Source organism: Bombina bombina, chromosome 6 (genome assembly GCF_027579735.1).
Source record: "Bombina bombina isolate aBomBom1 chromosome 6, aBomBom1.pri, whole genome shotgun sequence".
Lineage (NCBI taxonomy): Eukaryota > Metazoa > Chordata > Amphibia > Anura > Bombinatoridae > Bombina > Bombina bombina.
Window position 1 is genome coordinate 738250965 of NC_069504.1, and position 13030 is coordinate 738263994.

Here is a 13030-nt window from a genome sequence, read left to right on the forward strand (position 1 = left end):
ACAGTAGATTATTAAAATATAAGATGATTTAACACACACACAAATATATATAAACTAGCCAGAGTATACAATGATGTGGATGGAGAAGCAGAGACGTGCAGAAAAATAAAACCAGCTGTGAAGTAATGAGGAATAGAAAGCTTTGAGTTATTTAAATGCATTCTTTTGTGCTGTCCCTTTAATATTTGCAGAATGTGACAGACAATGTGAAGTCATTTGCAGAGGAAGGAGGTCACTTGCTGCTTGGGACAGGACTCTGCATTCACAAACTGAGGAGGAGGGTGAGTGACATTTCTTGGAGATTTTTTTTTTTCTCAATATTTGTCACCCAATAGTCGTCTTTTTTACTTGGTTCTTCCTATCATGTGTTTGCTCTTTAATAATCCCTCACTGTTGCCACATGACATTTTTTTTATTACAGTCATTTATACTTTCCCTTTTTTTTTATTGTTTTTCCATTGTGTGTTAATTGTCTGCTTCATTTGTTTCCCATTCATTTCCTCTTCTCACTTCACTTATAGGTTCCCACTAAGATTTTCCTCATTTTGTGCCATCTCCATTTTTTTTTTTTACTATTACTTTTTGTCTTTCTACTGACATTAAATCTTGCTTTTCATTTTTTTTTCTGTTGCCCTTTCACTTGTTAAACTGTCAATTTTTTTCTCCACCCTTTTTAGTCATTTTTTACATCCCGCAATGCACATCATAACTCTCCTCCCCTCTGTCAGATCCCTTATTCTCTCTCCTCCCTCTAACTTTTTCCATATTATTTTCCCAAACTTCTGTTTTTCATTTGCTCTTCTATGCTATTTATTTGCTGTTTTTCTTAAGCTTTTTTTTTCTGTCCTACTTCCATTTAAAGTACTATTTGTTTTTAGCATCTCATATATATATATATATATATATATATATATATATATATATATATATATATATATATATATATATATATATATATATATATATATATATATATATAGATAGATATATATAACACTTTCTATCTTCTCTCTAAAACTGTTGTGCCTTGCCCACTTTCCCTGGAATTAATCTGGTACCTTTGACCTTTGCTTCACGTGTTGCTATTCCACTGTTAAACATTTATCTAGGCTTTAAGAGTAGAGTTCAGAAAGAGTGTGTCACAAGTTGGATGTGCAGGGTGTGTATATGTGTTACAAATGGAAAAAGCAGTGGGGGGGTGTGTTGTTAGCAGTACTGAGCAGGGTGTGTGCTAACGCTATGCTTATTGCAAGGCAAAGCGTAGGACAATATACGTGCTGTGTGTGTGTGTTGACATTTACAGCTAACTGTATAACTGTTGTAGGCATTCCGTTTGAGCAGTAGGCTGTGTGTTCATCATGTAGTTCTGTGTTTACAGTGTGTGTTTTTCTTTATGCAAGGAATGTGGAGTTTTATTATTTATTTTTTTTGGATTCTTTGTTTTTCTAAGAGACAGGTGTGCATACATATAAGGAGCTACAGAGCTCCTGAAATCTGATCTGTGTTGTAAGATCAGGAGATTATGGACAGGTGAGACATTTAAATGGCCATTGACCTAGCTAAAGGAGAGTTTGCAGTGTATTGAACTCTGGATGTGGTGTCACCTTATAGATGGAACAGCAAAGGCTGAACTCGGATCTTCCTCTTACATTAGATGACTTTATTCCACGACACCTGCAAAGAAAAATAAGCACAAGATCATCACAAACCCCTGAAGAGAAGAAGGTGAGTGTTATCACATATGTATAATGTATTGTGTGCTCAGTTTAAATGCTAAAGTGTCTTCTATGCTGCTGCCTGTAACACTTTATTGCCACAAAGCGGTGTATATATGCCCCCTTTGCATTAGGCTATTCCAGTGACGCACAGTAATGGCGCGAACACACTCAACTTCCTGCCCTGTGATTCTCCAATAAACCAGTACTGGACAGATCAACCAAGAGCTTCTGCTGAAAATGAGATGCAGTTTAGACCTGCAACATCTGCACCGTCAGAGCAAGCATGGGATAGTGAGGGCCAGAAAATTGAGAGACATTGGATCCGCTATGATGGAATCGGACCTACGGATAAAGACGGAATGCCCTTTGCTTCCAGATCTGTAAGTCATTCATAATATCAGTTTCTTCTGTATACTGTAAGACAGAGGTGGTGAACTTCTGCACACCTGACCTAGGTGGCATAAATTACTGCTACTGAGCTACCACCATACTGTCATCTTCTAGTGCCGTACAGCACGCCAGATAATTTTTTATAATTTGGGTACATGCTCTTCAAAAGATTTGCAACACCTGCTACAAAGGGTAGATGACTTAAAGTAATGGTAAACGATCCCCTTTATAAAAACAGAATGTTAGTGATATTTTAGATGAAGTTTAATTAATCAGAAGATGCGCTATAACTTACTTTTTAATATAGATATGAAATTCAAATACATTAAAACTAATTAATTAAACTCCATCTAAAATATCAGGAACATTCAGGATCTGTTTTGATTAAGGGGAGAGTAAAATAATTCATCATTTTTTAAAACTTATTTTATTATTATTTGGAAGAGTTTAGAAATTGTAGTTAATTTTTCATATAAATCTGCCAGTTAAGATGTATGGTATTGATACTTTTCTTTTGTTCGTGTAGAGTGTGGACAAACCACGAGACTGGTATAGGAATATGTTCCGAGTCCTGCATAGACGGTCAGGTAAGATAATGTAGACTTTAATGAAGTTAAAGAGATACAGAGGCTAAAAAATGTTAACTAACTACCTTATCCAGTGTTCTCTCTATTACCTTTTTAATGGGTGCATCACTGTCTAAACTTTAAGTCAATATTACCATGTTTCAAGATTTTCTCTCTCAAATTGTCATTTAATACATTTTTTGTTAAATTATGCCCTTATTTGTGCTTTGGATAGCAAAAAGTGTTATTATATTACAAAGATGTAGAGTGTCCCTACCCGGATACTTCATAATTCAGGCTGGCAACATTTTCTGCAGAGAACACTGTTATCAATTGTTTTATACCTTTGGAGGAATCTGTTTGACATTGCTTGTAAATTACTGGAAAATATGAAACAAAACTGGTCCTGAAGAAATGTTTAGCGATCAAGTCTTGTTTGGATGTCTTGGTCGGTTAGGCCAATAGATCATGCAACTAGCAAATGTTATTGGGTGTAGACTGCAAAGTTCTGTTATGTACAAAATTAAGCAGGCTCCATTAGGCATTTGCCTACTTTGCCTAATAAAAAATCCAGGCACTGCGTTTAGATTAGAGAAGGTTGCTGCCCCTGTGCACATAAAAAAACCTTCAATCTCAGCTCCCAAACCTCCAACCGTTTATACCTTGGGGGTTAAAGTGTAAACACTTTTTTCCCAGTAAATAAACACACATTTTCTATGCAGAGGGTCTCTAAGTGCCTATAACAGGTGATCAAAAGGCATAGAGAACCCTATATAACCCACTGTTTCAAAACCAATAAGCCCCTCTTGAAAATATAGCCCCTGTATAGTTTTTCTAGCCAAATGACCACTGGTATTGTTTGAAACTGCTGTGTCTACCAAAAAAAAACAATATAGAATATATGTGCATTTGTCACTACTTATAGTATGGCTTAACTGTGAGTAGCATCTAAAAACTGCAAAACAGCTCAACACAGGGGTGGAAATGGCTTAGCAGTTAAAGGATGTTGTATTGTAAAATTTGCTTTTCGCCAAAGAGTTCCCAATATACCAGATGCAGAGCATTAAATACATGGGACATTGCCCCTTTAGGTTCTTTTTTTGTATTTAAAATAGCTGTTTTTACTAATTAAAACCATCACCAATTGTTCTCAAGGATATGACAATTTAAATGTGCTGAACCTGCAGAAATAGTAGACTTTAATCTCTGTTTCTCTCCTACTCCCCATTGGAAGGTTGATAAGGGCTGCTGGCTCCTGTTTACATAGCTTTTCTAAAGAAACCACCTCTATAATAATATTTTTACCATAGGTGGTGGCTTTAGCAGGAAATACATTCCAGCAGGTAAAATTCATTATTGGGAACACATTATAGAGTAATGTCCCTTTAATGTATTCCCCATGCCTTATTATACTATCTGTATCATATTCAATGTACTCCTTTAGGTTTATTCTTGCCCATTATAATACCACCTATAATGAAAATTTCTTACCTAAGTATTAGCCTTTGTGTATTGACAGAAAAAAAAGATAAGCAGATCTCTTCTTGAAGGCTCAGTCCATTTGAATGGACATGTCCTTCAATTAATTGATTTCAATAAGCAAGATCTTTCAAATACAAAATAAACCTGTCTCATGCATTTAATACTATGTAACATATTTAACAAGCTACTGGAAACGAAAAAACACTAAACTTGTAACAGGCCAGATTTTTCATCTGTATTGGGGCACTTCCGGTAGGAGGCGCATGGCGAGAAGCTGTGAGGAGTGAGGAGGCTCGCTGTGCGACACCCCCACCGATACTGCACTGACAAACGTGCAGAGCATTTGCCGCCCGTTGGATGCGGATGAACACCGCAACCCAGAGGCCTGAACGGTGGAGCTTGGCTGCCGTTACTGCTCGGGAAGTGCCTTTAAAGCCTTTTGACCGCCTGGCTACGGTCACGCTGGTAGATCAGCACAGGAGGAGGCGGAGACCATATCCCTGCTGCTCGAGACCCGACCTCAGCATGTCTGCTGCAGAGTGAGACGGTACCCCAGAGTCGAGTTGGGGAAACATTTGGAAAACCCTCACGGTCAGAGCCGAAGCAACGCCGACGCCGACAAGCTGAGCAACTCCAGACCCCCCCGCCTGGTTGGGGGAGAGCGACGGAGACGCTCTAACTCTCCTGCCTGCTCGGACCAGCTACACATGGTCTGACTAGAGTGAATCCCACAACGAAAAGTCCCAGAGCTCGTCTGGGCGAAGGTAAGAAGAGAAAGATAAGAAGAGGAGGTTGTTTTGCACAGACTATAACTTTTTGCAAGTTTCATAAACCCACAGCTACCATAAAACAAATCACTACAGTTTACACATAGCTGGGTTATCGATAAAACGTTCAAGGTGGATTATATCAGTTACAAGAGCATAATAACTGTAATTGCATGTTTGTAGCACCACTGCTCATTTAAGGTGTTACACATACCACCTGAAATATTTGATATTAGTAGGTGGATCACGCCATAACAGGAACCGGCTGGACTCCCCGGGTAACCGCAGTTCAGACACATGTGGGAAATACCTAGGAGCATTATAAGTTGTGTGGCTCCCAGCGGAAGCTTGGAAAAGGATAAGGCAGCTGACTTTCCCTAGTGAGAGTCCTATATCACGGCCGGTTACCATACTTATCTGTTGGAGTCATGATGTTTGTTAATTTTTTTGTTTAGGGGCGATATTAGCCATTTAAACAGACTACATATTGACTATTTCATCGCAGAAAAACGCCCCTTTAAGCAAGGTCACCCTATATAACATATCTGTCAGAAATCTGTACTTAATATGTGATGAATATTATTGTCTCGTAGCCCATTGTTTGACTTAAGATTGCAATATTCAGGCATATAGATAAGGTCCTTTAAGAATTTGTTTTAGGTACCTACTACATCAGATGATGTGTATATGATATATGGTTATATATGGGTAATAATCGAAAGGAGGAAAACTTTTTTCTTTTTTGCCTTTGTTTTTCTTTTTTTTCTCCCCTTCATCCATTGCACATTTCTCCCCAACAACAGTAACTAACCTTACTAACTGTTATCACAAATATCGCATTATATAACTGTTGTGGGGCGATAACTTTATGACTAAAGTGCATAAGCTATTCGTGATTTAATGTATATGGAGTTTAGCTTATAGTAGCAATTGTAATCTGAGCCTGCATAACTATACTTAATTATTAAGTGAACGTTGCCCCTGAAAAAAAAAAAAAGAAAGAAAGAAGGGAGACAGAGAACAGAAAAAGAAAAAAAAAAACGTACATCTGAGTATTAAATAGAGAATAATTGCATTGTTAATATTATTTATATTAGTGGAACAACTGGACAGATTTCACTGTAAATATTTGGCACTATTGGAAAGCAGCTTATTAATGTTCAATTAGAGTTTTATTGTTAATGGCGAAACTATTGACAGGACCCCTGAATAATACCTGTTGATACAAGTATCATCTTAGAAACATATGGGAAGATATTTCTGTTTGGAGTGCGAATCTAGCAGACAAGCAATTTAGGATAACACTTTCTGGGCCAAACGGTGGTATAGGCAGTTCTAGGATTTTTTAGTTAGGAACACCAACAGAGACTGCCCATTACATATTTTTTCCCTCTGTCCTTCTCTCTTTTCTGGCAATTGCATTAATCACTATCACCAGGGGGTTATCCCCAATACTAGATTTAACCAGTACCCCACTTTCTCACACTTCCCAGTACACTCACTCCACGCACTCTCCCCCTCACCCACTCCCTTCTCACTATCACTTGCACCCCCTTCCGCCCCCCTTTTTTTTTTTTTTTTTTTTTTTTCTCACCTCCCTCCCGCACTACTTTTGGCACATGTCGATAAAGTAATATATGGATAAGTTTTTATCACACAGCGTGCACGCAATGCCAGCCAAGACAAAAGACAGTCGGAAACCTAGGAGTAGCCTAGAACCCAATTTTGAACCAAGACCAGACACAAGTAGCTTAAACATAAACAAAACAGACATCGAAGAAATATCCAAACAGGTAGCCCATTTGCTACTCCCACAGTTTGAATCTATTAAACTGGAGATTTCCACGTTGTCTTTTGAAATGAAAAATTTCACTACAAGATTAGCAGACGCAGAAACCAGAATATCAGATGTGGAGGATTCCACATATAAACTAGAACAAATCAGTCAACAGCACAACACTCAAATTAAGGAGCTAAGTGAGAAACTGGAAGACCTTGAGGATAGATCACGCAGGAATAATTTAAAAATAATTGGTTTGCCAGAAAGCCCCATGTATCAGGATCTTATTCATTTTGCAGCAATAAAATTACCACAACTCCTGGGACTTAACCAACAAACACAGCCAATACAGGTAGAGAGAGCCCATCGGATGGGAAGTCTTAGACAACTTGAGCCAGGTAGCATACAGAAGCGCCCCATCATGGTGAAATATCTAAACTTCTATGATAAAACCAACATATTAAGGGCCTACAGAAAAATGCAAAACATAGAAATAGACCAGAATAGAATTTTACTATTTCAGGACTACTCACTGCAGACATCTAACAAACGGAGGGCAATGGCCCCATACTGTACTACATTAATAAACCAAGGCCTCTCGGCCAGGCTAATTTACCCCGCTAAAATTAAGCTTTTTAATAACAATGAAACAATTATGTTAAACACTCCGACAGAGGCCAAGGCCTACTTAGATCAGCATAGGCCGGATATCAGTTAAAAGGCTGGGGAATAGAGGCAGGAGTGAATCATGCAAATCACAAATAGGCTCACATATATGGATCATCGTATGATAAAGGGGAACAAGAAATCAAGATTCCCACACATGTTTTCTCCTCATAAGCAAGCTTACTTAGCTAGATATGATGAGGGAGCGAGACTAGGAGGAAGGGGGGGTTTCTTTTCTTTCTCCCCTTCCTTTTCCCCCCCCCTTTTTTTTTTTTTTTTTTTTTTTTTTTCCCCCTTTTCTCTCCCCTTCTTTCACGAGGCCTATAGATAATGACATAAATAGACTAAAATGACCTTAAAGGTCATGTCATGGAACGTGGGCGGTATCACAAACCCAATCAAACGTAAAAGAATTTTAACACACATAAATAAACACAGAGCTGATATTAATTTACTACAAGAAACACATTTATCCGAACAAGAACACAAAAAATTAAAAGTCAACTGGGTCCAGGAGATCATATCTACTCCATGTGCATCACGAAAACGTGGAGTAGCTATACTCATCCGGAAAAATCTGGATTATGAAATTATTTCTCAGGAGTTAGACCCTGGGAAGCGATATATTATTATGAGAATAAAAATCGCTTCAATCGTTTATACGATATGCAATGTATACGGCCCCAATAACTATGATGAGTTGTTCTGGGTAAAATTGAAGGCTAAATTGTTCTATTACATGGACACTATCATGATAGTTGCAGGGGACTTCAACCTTGCAGCAACCAACATAGACCGTCTGAACACTAACAACACAAAACCAATTAGAACTCCTCAGAAAATATCTAGAATATTACGAACTTTTTGCAATACACTCCAATTACAAGATATCTGGCGTCACAAGAACCCTAATATAAGAGCTTACACATGTGAAGCTAAACATCATAAAACATTCTCACGAATTGATTTTTTTCTGGGTTCAGTCAGGGTGCTCGGGAACTGCATGAACGCGCAGATAGGCGACATTATCATTTCTGACCACGCCCCCATATTTTTAGAAATTAAGCACAGCAACACCTCCTTTGAACCCGCAGGTGGATATACCTTTCCCCGCTATCTATCCAGCAATAAGGAGTTTCAAAAACACATTCAAGCGGTGTGGCGAGAATATAAATTACAGAACAGTACATATAACCACAAATCGGAAACTTACTGGGAAACAGCTAAAGCAGTAATCAGGGGTGAGATTAAAAAATATACATGCAGGATCAGGGCCAAAACACGCTTAAGAGAGAGAGAGCTATCAAATCATCTTAGAAACACCTACAATTTGTACATTACCGACCCTAACCAATCACATTGGCAGAAATATTGTAAAGCCAAATTAGAATGGGATACAACATCACTTAAGAAAGCTATGACACAAGAAAATCAACAAAGGGCCAAGTTTTACAGATTCGGTAGTAAAGTTGGGAAACTACTGGCAAATTGTGTCAAGATACACCAAGCACATAAACCTATAAAAGCCATTAAGATTGGGGAGAAAAGATTAACTGAGTCAGAGGATATTAAGACCGGATTCCATGAATTTTTTAAGAGATTATACGCTGACCCATATATAGATATTCAGAACAAAGAGAAGTTCTGGGGAAATATCCAGGTCCCAGTTCTACCCCGACAAGTTGCAGAAAAGCTTAATCAAATCATAACTAACACCGAAGTAACACAAGCTATAGACAGACTTAGACTGGGGAAAGCTGCCGGCCCTGACTTACTCCCGGCCGAAATGTATAAAATACTGAAAGATGAGGTCGCAACAGCACTAACGAATCTGTTCAATGATTATCTAGGCAAGGGCAAGACACCTTCTAAATATTTTACTGCATCAAAAATCATACTAATCCCAAAAAAGGGAAAAGACCCAGAAATAGCTGATTCATACCGCCCCATATCACTCCTAAATGTCGATTACAAAATTTTCACTGCAATTCTGGCACATAGATTAAAACCCATCCTTGGAGCCCTAATACATGTGGACCAGGTCGGCTTCATGGCACAGCGGAATTCAATGGCCAGTATTAGGAAAATTTTTTTGCTAATTGACTTCCTACACGCAAAGAAAACCCACCAACAGGCCGACCCAGCTATCCTCTCTCTCGATGCCCGAAAAGCATTTGATTCGATTACCTGGGACCATTTATTCCATGCCATGAAACAGTTTGGATTTATAGGGAACTTCCCCACTTGTATTAGGGCATTATATTCAAATGCTTCATCAATGTTATTGGTAAACGGCTCACTCACAGATTCTTTTGATATCAAGACAGGTACCCGTCAAGGGTGTCCAATTTCACCACTATTATTCAATTTGGCACTAGAACCTTTAGCATTAATGCTAAAAACTCAACTAGAAGGGCTTAACATAGGCGATAAAGCTTTCAAAATCCTGCTTTACGCAGACGACGTATTAATTTTTCTCAAAGATCCCCAAGCCGAGATTCCCCATATATTAAAGACTATCGAAGTATTTGGTTCGTTCTCAGGCTACAAAATTAATATTAATAAGTCTGACCTACTTTGGCTAAATCCAAACCCACAAATAAATTATACGCCTCCATTTAATGTTGCAGAACACTACATTACATATCTTGGTATTAAAATTAGTAGAAATCCATTAGAATGGTACGAACAAAACTTCGCACCACTTCTAAACAAAATTGAAGCAGATCTGTTGAACTGGTCGAAAATTCCCCTCTCACTAACGGCTAAAATTAACCTAATCAAGATGACCATATTACCCAAACTACTATATACCATGCAGAATACACCCCTTATATTAGCAAAAAAAGATATCAAGCTTCTGGACAAACGAATTAGGACCTTTTTATGGGGCATGGGTAAGAACAGGGTTGCACTCGACAAATTGGCTCATCTTAGACAATATGGTGGACTATCATTCCCCATATTCGAACTCTATAATAATATCTGTTTGGCTAAGGTCGCCATGGACTGGATCACGGAAAGATCTTATATTGCTTCACTAGAAGTTGAACAAAAACTAATCTCCCCTTATTCATTAATTGCGCTATTACACTGTCCTATTAAAGCACTCCCAGCTAAGCTCAAGACTAAATGTACCATAGTAAATGTCATCAAAGCATGGCAATACATTCGTTTATGCATGAACGACAACCCCCAAATCTCTGAGCTAGTACCTATTGCCAAGAATCCATGCTTTAGTCCTGGATTAAGTAATAGAGTATTTAAAAGATGGGCAACACAAGGTCTCACTCACTTAATTCATCTTCGTGATACTGAGACCACGATTATACACACTTTTATCTTTCTTAAAGCCAAGTTCCAACTTCTGAATAGAGATTTTTATGCGTACTTGCAAGTGCGACACTGGTATAATGAACTAGTTCAAAATCAAACGGGTCACTGGCTTCATCCTGGCATAAGAATGGGCCTTTCCTTATACAAAGCAGGAAAGCACTCTATCAGTTACTGGTATAGAATGATATTAGTACAGAAAGGTGAAGCCAACCTGGTAAGAATCCAGGCTAAATGGCTAAGTGATATTCCCACAATAGATATCGAACAGCTGAAACACAGTACAATAGTGGCGGAGCATGCTACTCTATCGGCGTCATGGCGCGAATCACAATTTAAAATTTTAAATCGCTTTTACATAACTCCCGCAGATATAAATAAATGGTATGGTCAAACGTCAAAGTTATGCCCAAGATGTAGATCCGTGGTGGCCGATCTGGTCCACATGTTTTGGTCATGCCCAAAAATCTTGCAATTTTGGAAAAGGATACAGTTTTGGTTGAATCGACTATTTCACGCACAAATTACATTATCACAAGCCAATATATTCTTCCTTCTAACAAACACCACTCACGAGATGCGCAATAATAATTTTATCAATACTGTAATATTGGGCGCCAGATATCTTATATTAAAAAACTGGCAAGCAATGCGTCCACCCACACTTAACAATCTTACACATCTACTCCATTCCCAATATATAATAGAACAGACGGACAATTTTAACAATGGACCCCAGCAACAACTCAACTTTGAAAAAAAATGGTTACTTTTTATTCAAAAATACAGACATAATATATAAAAACTAACCAGTTGCGATCTCCCTTCCTTCCCCCTCCCCCTTTTTTTTTTTTTTTTTTTTTTTTCTTCCCCTCTTCCCCCTTTTCTTTTCTTTTCTCCTCCTTTGTTTCTCTCCTTTCTTCTTTCTTAACTCAGCAAGACTCTCATAATATTAAGTTAGGTCATGTGTTAACTGATAACTGGAGGGCATATAACTACATAAAATGTTAATTAAACCTGGTAAAATATAACAGGAGTCACCCCAGCACACACGGTGGGCATAAAAGATGTTGTATAGGTATAGAAATGTTATATATCATACAAATTAAGCTTTGTTATAATATCACATAAAATAAGTGCTGGAACTTTTGTATACCGATGTGTTCTGCAATATTTGATGTATGAATCTGTTAATTTTTTTTTTCTTTTTTTTTTGGTGATGAGAACACTCTGTAATAATTGGTAACAGACTGTTATGTTTCTTTGTATGCCCTTCAATAAAAAATAAATAAAAAAAAAAAAAAAAAAAAAAAAAAACAAGCTACTGGAAACACATTTTACAGTTCAGGTTCTCTTTAACCCTTTAACTGCTGAGCCCATTCCACCCCTGTGCTGAGCGGTTTTGAAGTTTCTAGATGTTGCCCACATTTAACCCTTACTGTACACCATTTTCAGTGAGAAACCAACACATTATATACGGTTTTATTCAGCAGAGCCAGCAGATTCACACTATACCATTTATAAATATTAAAAATGTTAATAAATAAGGTTATAAACAATAGTGTGTGTATGTTTTTTATAAACTCTTGATAAAAATAAGAAGGGGTTAACCTCTTTTAAATGGGGGGCTTTGAGTATAGTTATATAGCTTTGGTACACGTACGAGCTCCCATGAGCCTCTACTCAAATAAATGCACGTTTATTCACGCCAGGTTATTACTCTTACTATAGTGATCACCTTGCTATTAAAACCTACAGAGTGGCTTTATTTTTAAGAGGGTATTTTAGTCTTTAAAGGACCACTCAAATGCAGTAGAATTACATAATTAACAAGTACTTAATAATAAGACAATGTGATAGCACACATTGCTTTTTCCTGCCATTTTCCGGCCCTGTGTATCATGTGACAGATATTAGCCAATCACAGACTAGTATATGTATACCCTGTGAGATTGTGCACATGCCCAGTAGGATCTTGTTCCCCAGAAAGTGTGAATGTAAAAAGACTGAACAAAATTTGCTAATAGAAGTAAATTGGAAACTGCATGCTCTATCTGAATCATAAAAGTTTATTTTGACTTTTGTGTCCCTTTAAAAGGGAGATGAAACCCAAAAGTATTCTTTCAGGATTTAGATAAAGCGTACAATTGTAAACAATTTGCCAATTTACTTATATTATTTAAGTTGCTTTGTTCATTTGGTATCCTTTATTGTAACTAATACCTAGGTAGGCATAGGAGCATCAATGAACTATCAGGAGCTAGCTACTGATTGGTTGCTGCACATATAGGCCTATTGTGATTGGTTCACGCAATGTGTTAAAGCTAG

The 13030-nt window shown here is 37.6% G+C and overlaps 1 protein-coding gene across 4 annotated transcripts in view; it reads left to right on the forward strand.

Annotated features, from left to right (window-relative positions):
• Positions 1 to 241: 241 nt before the first annotated feature.
• The window catches only part of SORBS3 (sorbin and SH3 domain containing 3), a 114549-nt gene continuing 101760 nt past the window's right edge, over positions 242 to 13030 (forward strand). The window contains exons 1-5 of one of the 4 annotated variants that reach the window (XM_053717970.1): positions 242 to 281; positions 1451 to 1530; positions 1612 to 1725; positions 1850 to 2098; positions 2635 to 2695. In XM_053717970.1, the coding sequence (XP_053573945.1) occupies positions 1612 to 1725; positions 1850 to 2098; positions 2635 to 2695 (424 nt within the window). In that variant the 5' untranslated portion in view covers positions 242 to 281; positions 1451 to 1530. Of the gene's footprint in view, positions 282 to 1117; positions 1160 to 1229; positions 1531 to 1611; positions 1726 to 1849; positions 2099 to 2634; positions 2696 to 13030 lie in introns of those variants that run through there. The other 3 variants (XM_053717971.1, XM_053717972.1, XM_053717969.1) reach the window with 3 other exon arrangements.